This window comes from Haliotis rufescens, unplaced genomic scaffold, assembly GCF_023055435.1.
Source record: "Haliotis rufescens isolate VD_foot unplaced genomic scaffold, xgHalRufe1.0.p SCAF_3, whole genome shotgun sequence".
Taxonomy (NCBI): Eukaryota; Metazoa; Mollusca; class Gastropoda; order Lepetellida; family Haliotidae; genus Haliotis; species Haliotis rufescens.
Window position 1 is genome coordinate 52,951,666 of NW_025964001.1, and position 22,507 is coordinate 52,974,172.

Below are 22,507 nucleotides of genomic sequence, written 5' to 3' on the forward strand. Positions count from 1 at the left end.
TCTGTCCGCATAATTAAGTCTGTGTCAAGACAAAACAGGTATAGCAGTGATGCATGTTTTGGTTGTAAGCTCATGAAATCAGGCCATTTATGACTCCTGGAAGGCAAGTGAGCTCTTCTCCATGCAAGAACGTTATTGCACCCTACTATTGCCAGACACTGAAGCAGTGTGTAGAACAGATACCAGAAGCTCCGCTACAAACTGGGAAGCATTGAGGATGGAAATAAGGTTAAAGTTCTCAGATAAGAATAAAAAATACAAATGCAATGGTGTTCAAGACTTATTTAACACTTTGTATAATTTGAGGACTTTTATGGTTTTTATGAATGAAGTAAAACTGTTTCAACTTTCTTTCGCAGCAACCTCTAGCTCCGGTAACTCGGAGGAAAAGTGCTACCCAGAAAATCAGAACTGTTCAAAAGTTTGAGTATCCTCTCATCTTTAATCAACAGAAGTGAGTTCACTCTGTTTGGAAACAAAAATCATTATTTATTGTTTTCTGCTTATTAACTCTATCTTCGTCTTTATCAGTACATTCCTGTTAAGATAATGGGGACATGGGCAATTCACTGTACAGACTTGTGTCCCTGTGACTGAGCGCCTGAAACTTATGATTGTGGGTTCAAATTCCTGTTCGGCTGGATATTTGTTTGTGAAAGCTTAGTAAAATTTGACCTCCGGATGTATAGTTGAAGGTTTTATGGGGTCTTGAGCTTAACTTTCTGAAACGATTCTTCACCACCTCAATTTGGTAATTTTGATTTGTACACATGAAAACCCACACAGAACACAAATAAGCCTTCGATGGTACTCCATTTTGGGTGTCCATGCCATTGCACTCAGATACAACAGTATGTATCAAATATCTACAACAATATTATGGCATGGTCTTATTCATTTACATTCAGAAGTTTAATTTTGGTTCATTTTCAAGACACAAGTGAGTGAGTGAGTGAGTATGGTTTTATGCCGCTTTTAGCAATATTCCAGCAATATCACGGCGGGGGACACAAGAAATGGGCTTCACACATTGTACCCATGTCGGGAATTGAACCCGGGTCTTCAGCGTGACGAGTGAACGCTTAAACCACTAGGCTACCCGACCGCCCTTAAAGACCCAAGAATCAGATAGGCTGGTTTGAATGTTTCGCTCACTTGTACAGAAAAATCAGAAGCATTGACACTGATTGGCCAATTAGAATGACATGACCTATGGAGGCCAATCAGAAAAAGGTATTACACCAGTGGGCGTGGCCTAATGTTTTAACATTTATGGAAGCACACAAAAAATGCTTGATGTGCCAATAAAATGACATGGCATCACTTATATTGCCTGGCTGCTTTGAACGCATAAGGAAAATATTACCAGTTAGTATCATCATTCCTGCCACCTCCCAGTATAATTTATATTTCAATTTTATTTTATTTTTTTCTATTCAGATGGCGCCCATTTCGCAGATCAGCGTATTTGAGGCCAAAATCAAGGCCAGCACAACCAGAAGACAAGAAATTCTTTAAGGCTCTCATAAAACCAAGGGTAAAGATATTTGTTCTGAGGAAATCCATATTAGTATGTGTGTTTCTCATGTCCATCTGCATCTTAAGAGACTGCCTCTGTGGTCTAGTGGTAGAACATCCACCCGGAGAGCGGATGGTCCTGGGTTCGATCCCAGGCCGCGTTATACCAAAAGATGGATTGTACTTGTTGTTACCCCACCTGGCGCTCGGCATTAAGGGGCGAAAACAAGGTCTGGTCAGCTCGGAGTCAGTATACTGTGTCTGAGTGGGGTATTCATGTTAAACTGCGGCATGGTATCTCAGTGAGCTAGCACTTTAAATCGGCATCAGTCCGGACTGGTACAAGCAGCCACCCACACACACATACACGTGCATGCACGTTGCTATATAAGTGCAATAATATTGGACTTGACGTTAAACCCTATTTCACCTCACCTCAAGAACCTATGTTTCCCCTTTGAATACCGCCGTCACATGGCAGGAGTACTGATGTCTGATGCTTGGCAACAAACAAACACTTCCTGTTTTATCCAAATTGTAATGTGAGGGTGCTACCCGTAGGGCAGAACATGCCTACCCTGGCCACAAACACCTGGTGTCATCACTGATCTTCAGTGATCCGTTCATATAACTTTCACCACTATTTTTGCCTTTTTACGCCCAATGGAATCTTTTTCGGCAGATAACTGAGACTGATTATTCTCTGGCTTTGACATTAATATTTACACTGTCAAGCATCAACATTATCAGGTTTCTTAGCCTAATTGTAAAAAATACCAAAATTAAATCAGTTTACCCTTGAGCATGGCGTGTCTGATATTCGAGATGGCTGACATCCAGATGAACTGCGTGCTGGATGAGTGTTAGAGCTTCGTTTGTGAACATGTTTACAGGCCTACAATCATCATCTCGAGAGCTCTACAACAGGAGAGAAGATGCAAGGAGCTGTATTCAGGGCTCTACCAGTGTATCGGGTGAGTTTGGTTTGAGAGTGAGTGAGTGAGTGAGGGATTTTGTTTTAACTCTGCTTTGAACAATGTTGCAGTTATATCATGGCATGGCAGTTCATTGTGGGATCACACTAATCTATGTATCAATATTAAACATGACAAAAACAGGCTTCACTAATTTTGACCTTGTTTCTTATCAAACATTTTTTATTAGTTGGCTTACTGATATTTTGACTTAATGCATTGGTTGATATAAGAGACATTATAATGGTGAGCCTTTCAAATTAATTTGTCTTTGTTTAAAAATGGGTGCTTAGGACGAAAATCAAAATCAAATTCTAATATGTTTCACTTTGCTTTTGAGCTCACTTGACTGAAAGGTTTTCCGTCCAACTTTTGAGTATTTTCTATGTCTCCCAAGCATTTGTGGGCTGTTGAACATGTGTCACTTTGGAGTTACTATTTTCTTCACACTGTTAATTGTTAGATTTGTGAAGCAAGTAATAAAACATACAATGTCAGAATATGCATGTGTTATCTCTATTCATATTATATCTCACTACACAAAATACCGTATTCGACATAATAAGCGCCCAGGGCGCTCTCAAAAATAGAAATAGGGGGCTCTTATTAGATTATGATTTTTGGTGGAAAAACCAGAGTTGAAAGATAAATTTTGTGGTTTATGCAGATGGCCTGAACTGTTTATATACGACAGATATTTTTTTCCTGAATTTAATTGCCCATAATTAAGGGTGTATATAACACACGTGTGCATATTATACACGAATAAATAAGTCTTGTGTACATTGATCAATCGGAAGGGGTGTTAATTGGGATTGTTCACTTGCCAAGATATTAGCAAATATCGCTGTGGGCCCTTATTAGAGCGGGGCGCTTATTACGTCGAATACGGTATCTGTCATACTTTACAGCAGCCTACCTTTTAACATGCAAAGAACAAAAAAACTCAGTGCTTTTCAGGTTACGTATGGAATTGTTGACATGGTATTTCCAGTATTACGTGCTCACGGTAATGTCTTTGCGTTGGGGGAAAAAACATCAAAACTCATTATGGCGTGTATAATGCGCACCCCCTTCTACACAACTGTGTTTTTTGGACAAGAAGTGCACAATATACTCAAGAAAATATGGTACTTTTTTCTCCCTTTTTACTTTTTAGGGTTGTTTGAATCTGGAAACCAAATTTCTTTAAGTGTATGACCTTATGTAGAAGTTTGTCTGACCTCCTGAACTTGTATTACAGGTGAGAACGCCAGAAAGGCCTCGGACCCCAGTGATCAGCGACTCCGTCATGTCCAAAGATGAGAAACACTTCCATGGTCGGCCATCAATGTATGGAACCGGTTTGACAATGAAGGTGGGAGACATTGTTCAGTTGTTAGGATGATTATGATGAGTGAGTGAGTGAGTTTTAACGCCGCTTTTAACATATTTCCAGTTATATCACAGCGTTTCAGCTTAATGTGGGAGGAAAGCCCGAAGTGATGCAGGTCTCAGAGGTTGTGAAACCCACAAGCATGGGTATGGTGCTGACAAACCTAGAAACATAATCGGCACGAACCGGGATTCGAACCCACAATCATAGGTTTCTGGCGTGCCAAATTGGGGTGCCTTAGACAACTGAGCCACCCGTGCCCCCTGATTATGATGGTGGTGGTTCATACAGGCTTGAAAAGGCCTTGAATTTGAATATGTCATGAAGAGCCTTAAAATGAGATAAAATATCTTGAAAAGGCCTTGAATGCGGCAACCATTGTTAACTCGGCTTTTATTTGGACAGAGTACAATTATATTTTCTCAATACTCCGTAATTCGATCAATAATTAATATTGAAACACTCTACATCAGGACTTTAATAGTGTATTTGGATGTACAAATTGAACTATTCTGACAATGAAATAAAGTAAAAATGTACAAATAAATGTTTGAAAGCAATCTTAAGCTTTTGAATCGTTTGATCGCGTCCTTGAAAAGGCCATGAATATGATCGCTCAAGCTGAACCATGATATGCTAACACACTGTTTTATGTTGTTTTTCATATTCGTGTCTCCTGTGTCTGGTTGCCCTGCTACATCTTGCAACTCACTTGCAACTCACTTGCACCTCCCTGCAACCTGCCCGTGTTACTGTGTTGATGATGCTGTGCCTGGCTGCTTCCACTCATGCATGACAACATCTCCTACCGCTTGCATCACTGCACATTATCCATTCTTGTGCTTCTATTATCACATTTTCCCAACAACTGATTGTGTGTGCTTGTGGTTGAAAATGATTGATTAATTGCTCGTTTCAATTGTAATCATGAACATTATATGCACCTTTTATGAATGTTATTGTAATCTACTGAATGTTTATACACCCCTCACATGTACAATCTATGGTACTCGCTTCCATATTATGATTACTAATACAATTGTAACTATGTGTATGCTGCTTTCCTGAAACTGTGTTAATTGTTTGTTGCTTATAACAATGTGATAATATAATTTATGTTGATCATATTCATATCACAATTTTGATAAAACTTATCACACTATATCAATGGATACTCCTGATATTGATGTCATGTAATTATTTGATATGATACCACCGATTTAACACATCGGTGCTCATATTGGTACTCACATTGATACTCAAATTCATACTCACATTCATACTCACATCGGTTCTCACATTCATACTCACATTGGTACTCACATTCATACTCACATTGGTACTCACATTCATACTCACATTGGTACTCACATTCATACTCACATCGGTACTCACATTCATACTCACATCGATACTCACATTCATACTCACATCGGTACATACATTCATACACACATTGGTACTCACATTCATACTCACATCGGTACTCACATTGCCCCACTGTGTGGCGGTTGTTGGGACTGAACTAACATAACCCACCCACTGTCCCAATGTATCAATTCACCCTGCGTGCTGCCATTTTGTTTCACCGCCAGTCCCGACGCCAGCCATTCAAATATATTCCGCGTATGAAAGTTGTGTATCTTGCTCTGCAGGGAGCCAAGTCATTGGGTCGTGTGGCTGACAAATCTGTGGGACGAGTGGTGAGTGACATTGGTATCACACGTACATTGATTAATTGTCTGTAATCACATGTTTCTTGGCAAGTACATCTACCAGTCGGGAGACAAAGACTGTGTCTAGGGCCCTGTCTCACAAAGTGAGCTTTGCACTAAGATTACCATAACTACCAGTCCGTAACATCCCTTGCGACAGCAGCACTAAAATTACCATAACTCTAAGTCCTTAACATCCCTTGCGACAGCAGCACTAAGATTACCATAACTCCCAGTCCTTAACATCCCTTGTAACAGCAGCACTAAGATTACCATAGCTCCCAGTCCTTAACATCCCTTGTGACAGCAGCACTAAGATTACCATAACTCCCAGTCCTTAACATCCCTTGTAACAGCAGCACTAAGATTACCATAGCTCCCAGTCCTTAACATCCCTTGTGACAGCAGCACTAAGATTACCATAACTCTCAGTCCGTAACATCTCTTGTGACAGCAGCACTAAGATTACCATAAGTCCCAGTCCTTAACATCCCATGCGACAGCAGCACTAAGATTACCATAGCTCCCAGTCCTTAACATCCCTAGCGACAGCAGCACTACGATTACAGTAACTCCAAGTCCTTAACATCTGTATGTATGACAACATGGCAGTATCGATACTGTATGTATCACAACATGGCAGTATCGATACTGTATGTGTCACAACATGGCAATATCAATACTATATGTATCACAACCTGGCAATATCGATACTATATGTATCACAACATGGCAATATCGATACTGTATGTATGACAACATGGCAGTATCGATACTGTATGTATCACAACATGGCAATATCGATACTATATGTATCACAACCTGGCAATATAGATACTGTATGCATCACAACAGGGCAATATCGATACTATATGTATCACAACATGGCAATATCGATACTGTATTTATCACATAGGGCAATATAGATACTGTATGCATCACAACAGGGCAATATAGATACTGTATGTATCACAACATGGCAATATCGATACTGTATTTATCACATAGGGCAATATTGATACTGTATGTATCACAACATGTAGTTGAGAGGTGGTACTGGTAGCCCAGTAGTAGTCATGCACAGCTGCAACCCTTAGGCGTGCCAGGATCTGCTGGTTGTGGGTTTAAATCCAAGATTCGCCCTGATTATGATCATTGGTATGTCAGCTTCATACCTGTACTCAGGGGTTTCATCATCCTGGTAAAGACCTGGATCGCTTGAGATATTCTCCCACTTTAACATGACACACCTTGATATTACTGAAATACTTTTCCAATCAGTGTTAAACCAATCTCAGTCACTCTGAGAAAGTACTGATACAGTTGTATGTCATATTTCTACAGAGACTAGCAATGCCAGGTATGATTACAACTGCACTGCATGTATACAGCATGTTCTTGCTCCTGCAAAGGATCATCCTCGACTATGCAGGGTATTATCTCTTCCTTCTTTGGGTCATTTGTAGCATGAGTGTTTTTTTCCCAAATTTCCTTTTCATGAAAAAAACTATGGAAAGGACAGTAACAATAGTCTTTTAGTAACCACATTTTTTGGAAAATGTTCAAAATTTAAATAAGATCTTGAAATCCAAACATGAAATTGTGAACCATTTTTGCCCATACCCTATCCGATAAACAACTTTTCAGTCTCATTCTCAAGCAAAGAAAGGACCTTTTAAGTTTACAATGAATCACAACATACTTAAGGGCATTTTTAAAGGGAAAATGTGTTTTCCTGAGCATTTTGACAGAGGAGGGGAGTCATTATGTTGACAGTTTTATTTGCGACAACGCAACAACATAATATTTGGTTGTATCGTTGAATTGTAAAAGAACTGTGTAATGTGATTTGATGGCTAGTTTCAGCACTGTGTCATTCAAACAGAGTGAATGAGTGAGTGAGTTTGGTTTTACTCTGCTTTTAGCAATATTCCAGCAATATCACTGCGGGGGACACCAGAAATGGGCTTCACACATTGTACCCATGTTGGGAATCGAACCCGTGTCTTCGGCATGACGAGTGAATGCTTTAACCACTAGGCTACCCGACCGCCCCCATTCAAATGGAATAACAATGATACCATGTCAATGAATGGATCCAGAATAATAATTTTTTTTATAATCAAAAGGAGATATAATACCCTAAGTTATAGAGGATGGTGCCTGAGGTTACGTTTATGACAACCCTTGTATGCACAACACACACACACTAACACAGAGCATGGAGGTCATGGGGAAGTCACTCCATTAACGGAACTGAAATGCGAAATTCACTCAGAAGAGTTGCTACTCAAAAGAAGTTAAGAAACACCCAATTCTTTCCTATTACTATAGTTATCACAGATATGTGGCATGAATGATTAACTATGGTACCTGTAATATGAAAGAATCAGGTGTTGTTTAACTTCTTTTGAGTAGTATATATTACATGTTCACCTGTTCTAGCACTTTTTTAGGGTGCTACCACTCACACAATATACGTTCAGAAGATTATGCACATGAATTGATCCTTAGGGATAGATTTTGTTTGCTGTTTAACGCCGCACTCAGCAATATTCCAGCCATATGGCAGCAGTCTGTAAATACTTGAGGTCTGGACCGGACAATCCAGTGATTGATATCATGAGCATCGATCCACACATTTAGGATCGGTGACATGCATCAACCAAGTCAGCGAGCCTGACCATCCGATTCCTTTAGTGGCCTCTTAAGACAAGTATAGTTGGCTTTTATGGCAAGCATGGGTTGCCTATTCTACCCCGGATCTCTTAGGGTTAGAGGTAGGATAGAATACCCCAAGGATATCCTTTCAAATCATATGGGTTTTGTCAAGTTTTCAGGTTTGAAGAAAAGTTACTGTCACTCATGTGGACATGATTGTTTACATGTGTGTTTATTTGCTAGGCTTAAAGGCTAACATGCTTAAAGGGGCAGTACGTCGATGGTTCTGTGTGTTTATTTGTTAATAGCCTTTAAGGGGCAGTATGTCAATGGTTCTGTGTGTTAATTGCTAACAGACTTAAAGGGACAGAATGTCAATTGTTCTGTGCGTTAATTGCTAACAGGCTTAAAGGGACAGAATGTCAACAGTTCTGTGTGTTCATTTGCTAGGCTTAAATAGGCAGTAATTGCCTTGCATTTGTCCCGGCTGTACTTACGTCAGAATAAGTGTGTTTGTTAATTCATACAGACCAATCTCCCTAACTTCTAACTTATGCAAAGTAATGGAATCAATGGCAAAAAACAGGCTACAACACTACTTAGAACAAAACAACATAATAAATCCAGACCAAAGCGGTTTCACTCCTGGACGCTCAACCTTAGATAACCTCGCCCGACTAGAACGGAACATCAAAACAGGTCTTAATGGTCAAATAATTAACTACATCCAAAGTTTCCTAACAAACCGCAAAATCTCCGTGGGCATAGATCAAACGCTATCGGACCAATGTCCCCTAGAAAATGGCACTCCCCAGGGCAGCATCCTAAGCCCGACACTCTTCAATATTATGATTAACCATCTATTCGAGGGACTATCCCCCAAAGTAAACACATCAAAATTTGCGGATGATGGAGCCCTCTGGATCCGCACTTAAAGCATTAAAATGGCCCATATCTTACTACAAAAATAAAATACAAAAATGGGCTGACAAATGGGGCTTCTCCCTAAACTCAGACAAAACCACAGGAATAGTATTTAAACACAAAAATATGCAACCCGCCTCCCTAAACCTCCAACTAAAGAACAAACCAATCAAATTTCAAAAACAAACCAAATTCTTAGGATTAATCTTCTATGATCATCTCACCTGGGATGCTCACATTAAAAACCTAGTAACCAGATGCAGCAAAGACCTAAACACATTAAGATGCCTGACCGGCTCCAACTGGGGGGCCTCTAAAAACACCCTCCTCTCACTCTATATATCACTAATTAGATCCAAACTAGACTATGGCAGTGCCATTTACGACACCCTAAAAAACTCTCTCATTAAAAAACTAGACTCAATCAAGTATCAGGCCCTAAAACTAATCACACGAACTCAACATAGCACCTCCTCCACCTCACTCCAGGCCTTAACATGAGAAATGCCACTTAAACTTACCCTAAACTTCTGGGCCGCGTCCCAATCAAACCCTCTAATCGAAAACTTAATAAAAAACAATATTATTAGCCCTAGAAACAAAGCCCTAGCCCGGAAAAATCCACTACTTACTCCAATTTCCCAAAGAATAACCAATTACCTAAATGAACACAAAATAAATAATCTTAAACAAAACAATAAATCATCCAATATCTTCACTCCAAAACTTAAAATACCAAAAATAGACACAACACCAGCCGATACACTAAATAAACAGACCGATCCTAACATCGCTAAAACCACCACACTAGCATACATACACGAAAATTGGCCAAATTGGTGTCACATATACACAGACGGATCCTCAGATCCGACATCACGATATGGCTGAAATATAGCCGATGTGACGTAAAGCATTAATTCACTCACTCACTCACTCCTCAGATCCGATCTCAAAACACACAGGTTTCGGAGTCCACATTACACAACCAACCAAACACACCCAATCTTACCGACTCCCAAACAACCAATCCATATTCAAGGCCGAACGCATGGGCATGGCCTCAGCACTACACAATCAGCAATCTAAAAAACAACAAAAAATCCTCATCCTAACCGACTCCCTCAATGGACTACAAGCCCTCAAAAATAAAAACACTAAAAACCGCCCCAAACTAATAAATCAAATACTCAAAAGCTCAAACAACTTAACTAAGGCAGGTAAACAAATAGAGCTCATTTGGATCCCCGCCCACGTAGGAATCTTTGGAAATGAAAACACAGATAAAGCTGCAAATTTATCCCTTAAACTCCCAGAAATAAGCTTAAACTTACCCAGCTCAAAATCAGAAATCAAAAGTGTCACTAAACATAATGTCAACAAAAAATGGCAAACTATATACCAAAACTCAAATAGGCAAATCAGGAAAGTACTAAAAAAAAACCTAACTAAACCAAAAATACTACACCCATCCAAAAAAATCGACAGAATAATTACTAAACTACAAATAGGCCACACCAAACTAAATAATCACCGTAAAATAGCTAATCTACACACAACAGGAAACTGCCCACATTGCAAACAACAATTTAAGAAACACCAGAACAGGTACTCATTCACTGCACACTCTACCAAACAAACCGAACAACACTACAGACCACCCTAAATCTTAAAACCACACTTACACTAGAATCAATCCTAAATCCACAAAATAAATTAGAAAAATTCAAAGCCTTAGGCATATACCTAATTAAAACAGGACTAATTAGTTGCATTTAAACCCCAAATAAAATATTAAAACCAAAACTACCTTATCTAACAACCAGCCAACACAAACAGCTCCCTTAGTTCGTCCTCCACCAACTCTTGGCATTCATTCCAAATCTCAAAATTTCAAAATTACTATATAAGCAACCCCTAAAGACCCCCTCCTGGGTTGCACAAACTCACTTTCCCCTTTTCGGAAACACATTAAATGGCCTGGCCGGGCCCGTGTGCGACATACGCTTGCAGTCGGAAAGCATACGATAAATCTCCAATATAAGTAGGTAAGTAAGTAACAAGAGAAAAAGTCTGATAAGCCTACTCTCGCTAAAAAAAGCAACCAGAACTGCAATTTTATTTTTAGAAAATGTTGGTGTGGTATATTTTGCATGTTGTTTGTATTTTTGTGTGTTGTGTGTGACATAATATGTAACACAATCATTAGAAACATTGTTTGAACAGGGTATGATCCATCCTCTGTTAGCAAGGGTATGATATCTCCATACTGTGAACTATATACCCTGGACACATTCACACCACAGCTTCTTCCAGTTCGAGTGAATTTATACTCAAAATAGAATATATCTCCTTCCAAGCAAATGACACAGTTCTTTCATGATTAAATACTCAGTGAAGAAATTCAAGCTGCTCCAATTACAAGTCTCCTGATTCCTCGTAACTCCTCTAATGTCAGCATGTTTGGGGCTGCTCCTACGATGTCGTATTTGGAATATAGGTCAATGCAGAACTCATGTTCTGAAGTCATTGTGACTGAAGTATGATATAATACCCTGCATTATCGAGGATGGGTATGATCAAGGTGCAACATATTGAATCACAGCAATCTCAAGAAGTGTATGAAATAATTAAACTCAACAACCTGCCAGACAGTTGTATTTCACAGTCAGGATAACAAATGAATACACCTCCATGGAGACTACTCGTTTAAGAATAGGTCCCCAGCGACATATGCTTGTCATGTGAGGCGACTTAATAGATCGGGATCAGGCTTTGGTTGATTATGTCTCATTGTAGCCCTGACAGCATGGACTTTGCTCATAATATCTATCACTGGTTTGTCTTGTCTTGTATCTTATTAAAGTCTGCATTCATATTGCTGGAATATTGCTGGTGTCAAACTACAAACAAATCACTAGCCAATCATTATGTGTATGAGTAGTCAAGGTTATCTCCCTTTACTTATATACAGAAGATGCTCACCCAGGCCTGACTAAATTGTATTGAATTTTTAAAATTGAAACTACCTAAATTTTGTGAAAAGAACAACACATACATTATTAAAATGCTGGGGATTTTGTTGAGCTGTTTTTTGTCTCCTGTCTGAAATTAGAATGGTTTAGCATTGCAGAGATAGATTGACAGGCATGTATTCAAAAAACATTTTTTTTATCAAGGCTCAAAATCATGATAATATTTATGAGGTTTCTTTGCAAAAGACACTGATGGTGTTTTAAAGAATATTCGCAATTTGTTTTATGTGGTTGTTTTTTTCAGGTGTCCCCCCTCAAACTTCACAATAGACGAGGGCTGAATGGCAGGCCTCCTGGGATTGGTCCATCTCCAAACCAATCAGGCTTCAGTAACTCTGTATCTCCATCACCACGGAGAAGATGACAAGTATTGGACAGCCATTTGGTGGCAGCCTGTACAAAACACTGTCTGTATGCTGTAGCAGTGTAGCCATTCTGTAGCAGCCCATCTCAACAGCATCAACATGCAACAATGGTGTCACTTTTACAGCCACGATATGGAAATACAATACCATGAGAGACTGGTTTGAATCGCAATACAGTCTGACGTTTAAAGGGAAAAGATCAATTAAAATTTCCAATTATTTTGTCAGTCTGACCATAGGAATCTGAAGTTTTGATTAAAATAATTATAATTTTATGCCCTTTTTAACGACCAGTATCATCCTATTGGGAATGAAATGAGATGACAAAGAAGTAGTCACCCAGGGCATAAAATTTCATTATTTTAATTAGTTCAACTTTTGATTCATATGACCTGACAGACCACAATTGATCCTGAATAAATGGACATCTGTACATGCAAGTTTTGTAAGAGTCATGTTTGATTAATAACTTATCTCAACTTTAATAAATCTTATGCATGAAGAAGGATATATGTATCATATTTTGTATCATGATACGATACCGTATTGCAGCCTGTAAGTCATGATACATTTTGAGTTTGTAAAGAAAACTGTTTTTTTTCTTGAAGTTAACTTTCTTAGGGAGATGGAGTGGTCGGGTATCCTAGTGGTTAAAGCGTTCGCCCGTCACACTGAGGACCTGGTTTCAATTCCCTACATGGGTACAATGTGTGAAGCCCATTTCTGGTGTCACTCGCCGTGATATTGCTGGAATATTGCAAAAAGCAGCGTAAAACCAAACTCACTCACTCTTTAGGAGATTGAATTCATGGTACAGAAACTTCAATGACCTGGTATTCTCCTTGTTAAGCTGAGCTTTCTTTTACATGATAGGAGCGTGCATGGTCCAGTCATCTAAGGCACTGCAGTTTTCTCTGTTGGGTTGTGTCCACCTGCGTCGCACCTATCTCTAACGTAGAAGTTCTGCCGCTAATGAGAGTAATGTGATTGGATGGCTTGGTTTTCTGTCGTGTCATTTGAATTGGGTTTTACACAAGGCAATTGTAGCGAAAGAGTCCAGAGTATTTATCATTATAGAATGGAGACAAGACAGCTTGGATGATTGAGGATGTGGCTGTTGTCTTCTCTGTAAAGCAAGCTTCTTCGTCATCCCAACAAAACCAGCATTTAAAATATTCACTCTAAATTACATGGGTTGTATTTTGAATAAAATGGGTGGTAGGTCTAAACAAGAATGTAAATTGGTGTTGTACAGGGATATTATATGAGGCTTGTTCAAATTTATTGTATGTCATGACCTGCCCATCCATGATATTTTTTATATTTTTAAAGACTGTTAAAGAAACAAATGTTTCAACTTAAATTTCGTTTTTGCTTGAGATTCCAACTTTTTGTACCAGGAGCTGCAGGGGGTATGGCTCAAAACCACGTGGTACATTAAAATCAATTTTACTTTGATAGCTTGTAATACACTGGAGAAATGAGAAAAACAAAATGAATCCTCCGTCAATTTTGAAAAAGGTCATGAGACACAAGAATGGAATTTTAATAAAAATCTACCTGACAAATCTATGATGATTTGGTTAGTGTACTTAATAGCCTTGCCTTGTTCCATGTTGTGAACTACTGTGCAATATTTAAGTTTCATCAAAATCAGTAATTCCCTGTTAATGAAAGAGTGCAACTCTTTGCTTTTCATGTCTAGATTCCCCATGAAGGCCTCTGTAAATCACACTCATTCTTTCTCAGGAAACTGATTTTGTTAATGTGTCTTATGTTTTTAGATATTAGCAGTTTCCCAGGTCTAGGATAATCATGTTGAATATGCAGAACAACAATTTTAGGAAACTTTTTATTGTCCTTGGAATTGTCTTTAAGTCTTTGCGTTATGTTGTTACAGTGTTACTCACACACAATCTTTCAACAGTGTCTGGAGTTAATCTTTTGCTGGAAAACAATGTTGGTACTTTGCTGTGTTAACACTAACTGGATATTCTGCTGCTTGCACACAATACTGGATTCACTGCTGCTTTAACACAATACTGGATTCACTACTGCTTTAACACAATACTGGATTCACTACTGCTTTAACACAATACTGGATACACTACTGCTTTAACACAAAACTGGATACACTACTGCTTTAACACAAAACTGGATACACTGCCGCTTGCACACAATACTGGATTCACTGCTGCTTTAACACAATACTGGATACACTACTCCTTTAACACAATACTGGATACACTACTGCTTTAACACAAAACTGGATACACTGCCGCTTGCACACAATACTGGATTCACTGCTGCTTTAACACAATACTGGATACACTACTGCTTTAACACAATACTGGATACACTGCTGCTTTAACACAATACTGGATACACTGCTGCTTTAACACAATACTGGATACACTACTGCTATAACACAATACTGGATTCACTACTGCTTTAACACAATACTGGATACACTACTGCTTTAACACAATACTGGATACACTACTGCTTTAACACAATACTGGATACACTACTGTTTTAACACAATATTGGATACACTGCTGCTTTAGCACAATACTGGATACACTACTGCTTTAACACAATACTGGATACACTGCTACTTTAACACAGTACTGGATACACTGCTGCTTTAACACAATACTGGATTCACTGCTGCTTTAACAATACTGGATACACTGCTGCTCTTACACAATACTGGATACACTGCTGCTTTAACACAATACTGGATACACTGCTGCTTTAACACAATACTGGATACACTGCTGCTTTAACACAATACTGGATACACTGCTGCTTTAACACAATACTGGATACACTGCTGCTTTAACACAATACTGGATACACTGCTGCTTTAACACAATACTGGATTCACTGCTGCTTTAACACAATACTGGATTCACTACTGCTTTAACACAATACTGGATTCACTACTGCTTTAACACAATACTGGATTCACTACTGCTTTAACACAATACTAGATACACTCCTGCTTTAACACAATACTGGATACACTGCTGCTTTAACACAATACTGGATACACTACTGCTTTAACACAATACTGGATTCACTACTGCTTTTACACAATACTGGATACATTGCTGCTTTAACACAATACTGGATACACTGCTGCTTTAACACAATACTGGATACACTGCTGCTTTAACACAATACTGGATACATTGCTGCTCTAACACAATACTGGATTCACTACTGCTTTTACACAATACTGGATACATTGCTGCTTTAACACAATACTGGATACACTGCTGCTTTAACACAATACTGGATTCACTACTGCTTTAACACAATACTGGATACACTGCTGCTTTAACACAATACTGGATTCACTGCTGCTTTAACACAATACTGGATACACTGCTGCTTTAACACAATACTGGATACACTACTGCTTTAACACAATACTGGATACACTACTGCTTTAACACAATACTGGATACACTGCTGCTTTTACACAATACTGGATTCACTACTGCTTTAACACAATACTGGATACACTACTGCTTTAACACAATACTGGATACATTGCTGCTTTAACACAATACTGGATACACTACTGCTTTAACAATACTGGATACACTGCTGCTTTAACACAATACTGGATACACTACTGCTTTAACACAATACTGGATACACTACTGCTTTAACACAATACTGGATACACTGCTGCTTTTACACAATACTGGATTCACTACTGCTTTAACACAATACTGGATTCACTACTGCTTTAACACAATACTGGATACACTACTGCTTTAACAATACTGGATACACTACTGCTTTAACACAATACTGGATTCACTACTGCTTTAACACAATACTGGATACACTGCTGCTTTTACACAATACTGGATACACTGCTGCTTTTACACAATACTGGATACACTACTGCTTTAACACAATACTGGATTCACTACTGCTTTAACACAATACTGGATACACTACTGCTTTAACACAATACTGGATTCACTACTGCTTTAACACAATACTGGATACACTGCTGCTTTAACACAATACTGGATACACTGCTGCTTTAACACAATACTGGATACATTGCTGCTCTAACACAATACTGGATTCACTACTGCTTTTACACAATACTGGATACATTGCTGCTTTAACACAATACTGGATACACTGCTGCTTTAACACAATACTGGATTCACTACTGCTTTAACACAATACTGGATACACTGCTGCTTTAACACAATACTGGATTCACTGCTGCTTTAACACAATACTGGATACACTGCTGCTTTAACACAATACTGGATACACTACTGCTTTAACACAATACTGGATACACTACTGCTTTAACACAATACTGGATACACTGCTGCTTTTACACAATACTGGATTCACTACTGCTTTAACACAATACTGGATACACTACTGCTTTAACACAATACTGGATACATTGCTGCTTTAACACAATACTGGATACACTACTGCTTTAACAATACTGGATACACTGCTGCTTTAACACAATACTGGATACACTACTGCTTTAACACAATACTGGATACACTACTGCTTTAACACAATACTGGATACACTGCTGCTTTTACACAATACTGGATTCACTACTGCTTTAACACAATACTGGATTCACTACTGCTTTAACACAATACTGGATACACTACTGCTTTAACAATACTGGATACACTACTGCTTTAACACAATACTGGATTCACTACTGCTTTAACACAATACTGGATACACTGCTGCTTTTACACAATACTGGATACACTGCTGCTTTTACACAATACTGGATACACTACTGCTTTAACACAATACTGGATACACTGCTGCTTTAACACAATACTGGATACACTACTGCTTTAACACAATACTGGATACACTGCTGCTTTTACACAATACTGGATTCACTACTGCTTTAACACAATACTGGATTCACTACTGCTTTAACACAATACTGGATACACTACTGCTTTAACAATACTGGATACACTACTGCTTTAACACAATACTGGATTCACTACTGCTTTAACACAATACTGGATACACTGCTGCTTTTACACAATACTGGATACACTGCTGCTTTTACACAATACTGGATACACTACTGCTTTAACACAATACTGGATTCACTACTGCTTTAACACAATACTGGATTCACTGCTGCTTTAACACAATACTGGATACACTGCTGCTTTAACACAATACTGGATACACTACTGCTTTAACACAATACTGGATACACTACTGCTTTAACACAATACTGGATACACTGCTGCTTTTACACAATACTGGATTCACTACTGCTTTAACACAATACTGGATACACTACTGCTTTAACACAATACTGGATACATTGCTGCTTTAACACAATACTGGATACACTACTGCTTTAACAATACTGGATACACTGCTGCTTTAACACAATACTGGATACACTACTGCTTCAACACAATACTGGATACACTACTGCTTTAACACAATACTGGATACACTGCTGCTTTTACACAATACTGGATTCACTACTGCTTTAACACAATACTGGATACACTACTGCTTTAACACAATACTGGATACACTACTGCTTTAACACAATACTGGATACACTGCTGCTTTAACACAATACTGGATACACTACTGCTTTAACACAATACTGGATTCACTACTGCTTTAACACAATACTGGATACACTACTGCTTTAACACAATACTGGATACACTACTGCTTTAACACAATACTGGATTCACTACTGCTTTAACACAATACTGGATTCACTACTGCTTTAACACAATACTGGATTCACTACTGCTTTAACACAATACTGGATACACTACTGCTTTAACACAATACTGGATACACTACTGCTTTAACACAATACTGGATACACTACTGCTTTAACACAATACTGGATTCACTACTGCTTTAACACAATACTGGATTCACTACTGCTTTAACACAATACTGGATTCACTACTGCTTTAACACAATACTGGATACACTACTGCTTTAACACAATACTGGATTCACTACTGCTTTAACACAATACTGGATACACTACTGCTTTAACACAATACTGGATACACTACTGCTTTAACACAATACTGGATACACTACTGCTTTAACACAATACTGGATTCACTACTGCTTTAACACAATACTGGATTCACTACTGCTTTAACACAATACTGGATTCACTACTGCTTTAACACAATACTGGATACACTACTGCTTTAACACAATACTGGATACACTACTGCTTTAACACAATACTGGATACACTACTGCTTTAACACAATACTGGATACACTACTGCTTTAACACAATACTGGATACACTACTGCTTTAACACAATACTGGATACACTACTGCTTTAACACAATACTGGATACACTGCTGCTTTAACACAATACTGGATTCACTACTGCTTTAACACAATACTGGATACACTACTGCTTTAACACAATACTGGATACACTACTGCTTTAACACAATACTGGATACACTACTGCTTTAACACAATACTGGATACATTGCTGCTCTAACACAATGTTTGTCAGGTCTCAATGAAATTAATTATGGATTTACAAGATTATTTTGTCAAAAGCAGGACCTTTTCGTTATTTATCACTTGAATAATAAATTATTGTCACAATAATTTAATTTCCAGAAAAAACATAACTCACTGTGGATGAATCATGTTTAAGCTCACTTCTATCCCAGCTGTAGGTGTGAAATTAACCATACATAGAGATTTTTATTATGTATTTAGTGATGAAATAACACTCTATGCAAGAACAATTTGAGTATATCTCAATGACACTATGGTTTTCAGAGTAAGATCATGAAAATCATACAAGAAAAAACATAATATATATAATTTGTGTCCTTTTCCTGTCAGATAACATGTTTATCTCGTTGAGTGATCTGCATGGTTGACATTTTCATGAGTAGGACAGCAACAAGTGAAAATGTCAACTTTGCATCATGAGATGACATAAATATGTTATTTGGCAAGGAAGACTAATAACTTCTATGTAATTACTGGTAGTTTTATTAAATTTTAAGAGCCTTAGCTTGTTATGGCGATTTTTTTTCTTCGTGAGGTTTTCTGATGGATTTTTTTCGTGGAGCAATCGCCAAAAAGGGGAGATGACTCACAACTCACTTTGGTTTTGGCTTCCATTATCGTGGTTACAGAATATTTGGTTTTATGATTGTTACATTGTTGCTGTAACATAATTATTTATTCCATTGTTTTAAGGTTGTACTTATTGTACTGTTGTTGGAACTACCTTGATGACATCACTTAATTGGGTTACTGTTGGAATTTGTAACAGGTTATGATTGAACAAAACCACACACATTTGCATTTTTGAAGTTGAATAATCACCTGTTTACCATACAGCATTATTTATGTGTAAAATATTGAATAAGGGTTGGGGAATTTTGAAAACAGTGTCCTTTTTTGTCACTACAAAGGACAAGGTATGATAGGGACTTAGTGCACACATTATCTGTGTCATTATTATCAAAGTTAAACAAAACCAAACTGTATCAAAGAAGCCTTTTTGTAATAGTTGAACAAGAACAATCCCTGACCCAAGCTGATTTTCTTAGATGTAGATAGAAGGGTTATGTTCATCTTCCCCAGGCAAGGGAGTTAACTGACTATGGAAGTCCAGTTTTCACCCTTGCAAAATTAGACTGGAATTATGGAGTTATATTTTGGCTGGACTATGCATAGTCCTATCAAAATCTCGTAACGAAATCAACATTTGGTTCGTAAACTGCCGTGCAGATTTCGGCCGACTGCAGGATTTGCAAAGCATGTGTTCCGTCCAATTAGCTTCAACAGATATTTTCTTAAATCTTTGCATGTTTTTAAGTAAGGCTCGTTTTATTATAACATAAATCTTGATTATCGATCACTGGGCTTTTTGTTTGAAACAAATGCAAGTGATATCAGAGGTGGAATCTGATTGGTCAATAGAAGGGACATAGAAGGGACATAACTCGTAATAGACACTGGTGACGATCGATCGAACCCAGATATTCCGGCCTAGTTTGGAAAGGGTGGAAACTGGATTTTTATAGTCAGTTAACTCCCTTGCCTCTGGAAGATGGGTTATGGTAGACTATGGTAACAAGAGGAAAAATATTCATTTTGGGTCATGGATTTGCTCGTTGCATTTTTTTGTCTGAAAGTTGAAAAAATGGGCCTTTTTCAATGATTCCAGTCACTCTTGTGTACTAAGACATGTCAGAACTTCAAACTTTAATGTTGAAAACAGAAACAGAGGTAGTTGTCAGCCATTTCAACATTTGTGATAATTTTCATGCCAGTGTTTCAAAGTCTTATGTAACCTGAAAGTGTGGTTTTCTAGTGGGCTAATGAGGGCCCTTATCAAACCTTGTCTTTGTCCAATCTGTGATATGAATGCAATATAAGTATCTAGCATTTATTTGTGCATATTTCAATGTACTGCTGTTGTTGAATTTAACATGCTGTCAAAAAATAAGGATATCACAAAGATATCATATGTTAATATGACAGTATATTGTCCAGTGATATTTCTAAAGAAATTATAAAATGCATGTTAAAATGTACTAGTTTGTTGGACAGGACAATGTTGATTACTTATAGTTAATATACCAAATGGTGGGAGGTTAATTAATAAAACACATGTTTTATATGAAGGTATTTTTACTTTTTAAAAAACTCTTGCAATAAATAGATTTAAAAAAACACATAATATGCTTGTCTGTAAAGAAGGAACTAATGTGTAACAAAATATTTCATAATGAAGTATTTGAATAATAAATATATGAACTGATTTTGTGGTTTTGTTTTCTCCAAACGTGTTGTCACAAAGTGTTGCAGAAATGGGGTTTCTTTCTGGTCTGCAGGTTAACAGTGAGTGAGTGTATGAGATGGGTTTAACACCGCTTTTAACATTATTCCAGTTATATCACAGCGTGTCAGCTTAATGTGGGAGGAAAGCCCGAAGTGATGCAGGTCTCAGACGTTTACGACTACGGTGAAACACACGAGCACGGGTATGGTGCTGACAAACCTAGAAATATAATCGGGGCAAACCGGGATTCGAACCCACAATCATAGGTTTCTGGCACAACTCTGCACAGCGAATCGCAGGTTAACAGAAGATAATCTTGTGACATTGTGCAGGTGCATACATTCTCAAGAAATTCACCTTTAGACGAGTCCAAATTTACTACCTGGGTACCCGCCACCCTATTACCCAGTGTTGGTCTCAGGAGATGTCTCAACATGTCCGATTGGGAACATTTTTAGCATAGCCCTGGCAAAATGTATTCAGATACATGTATTAAACAACCTGGTCATTCATACACTGAAGTTGAATTAAGTTATATCTTTATTCAACCATATGAAAAATCAGAAGGAATGGGTGCATAGTCAGAAGGAAATGCGAACATTAGTGACTTGTAGTGTAACCATGGAGTTCTTGATACTTTTTGTCATTAAACAATATATCACGTGACTAACCACGGGTCCGGGTAGTCCTGTGGGTACCCGGGTCCTACTCAGTACCCACCCGACCCGGGTACCCGAGTTATTAGCTCCTCTTATAGATCTATCATCTCTACACACAATATCAAAAAGTCCATGGATGTTGGGAATTTTCAATATTTGGGCTAAATTCAGGCAAGGCATTACTGAGCGATATGCTTTGGAAGTCTTTCTTATCTGACTGTGACGTCATACAGGACGACATCGCAGTACTGTGACGTTACATATAGGACGTAACAAATTGTGTTACAGATTCCCAAGTTTCAAGCTCTCTCGATCTACCGTAAAACCTAAAACAATTACTTATTCATTCTTTTTATTAGCTTTACTGGGTCCCATAACCACATGTGTCTGTCGACCTCTGCGCCTTGGAAC

The 22,507-nt window shown here is 38.1% G+C and overlaps 1 protein-coding gene across 5 annotated transcripts in view; it reads left to right on the forward strand.

Annotated features, from left to right (window-relative positions):
* The window catches only part of LOC124141951 (WD repeat-containing protein 64-like), a 79,506-nt gene extending 64,109 nt beyond the window's left edge, over window positions 1-15,397 (forward strand). Inside the window, exons 27-33 of one of the 5 annotated variants that reach the window (XM_046510144.2) lie at window positions 360-454; window positions 1,441-1,537; window positions 2,412-2,492; window positions 3,736-3,849; window positions 5,463-5,570; window positions 6,927-6,942; window positions 12,447-15,397. In XM_046510144.2, the coding sequence (XP_046366100.2) occupies window positions 360-454; window positions 1,441-1,537; window positions 2,412-2,492; window positions 3,736-3,849; window positions 5,463-5,570; window positions 6,927-6,942; window positions 12,447-12,472 (537 nt within the window). In that variant the 3' untranslated portion in view covers window positions 12,473-15,397. The remainder of the gene's footprint in view (window positions 1-359; window positions 455-1,440; window positions 1,538-2,411; window positions 2,493-3,735; window positions 3,850-5,462; window positions 5,571-6,926; window positions 6,943-12,446) is intronic. The other 4 variants (XM_046510146.2, XM_046510141.2, XM_046510143.2 and 1 more) reach the window with 4 other exon arrangements.
* The last annotated feature ends 7,110 nt before the right edge of the window (window positions 15,398-22,507 follow it).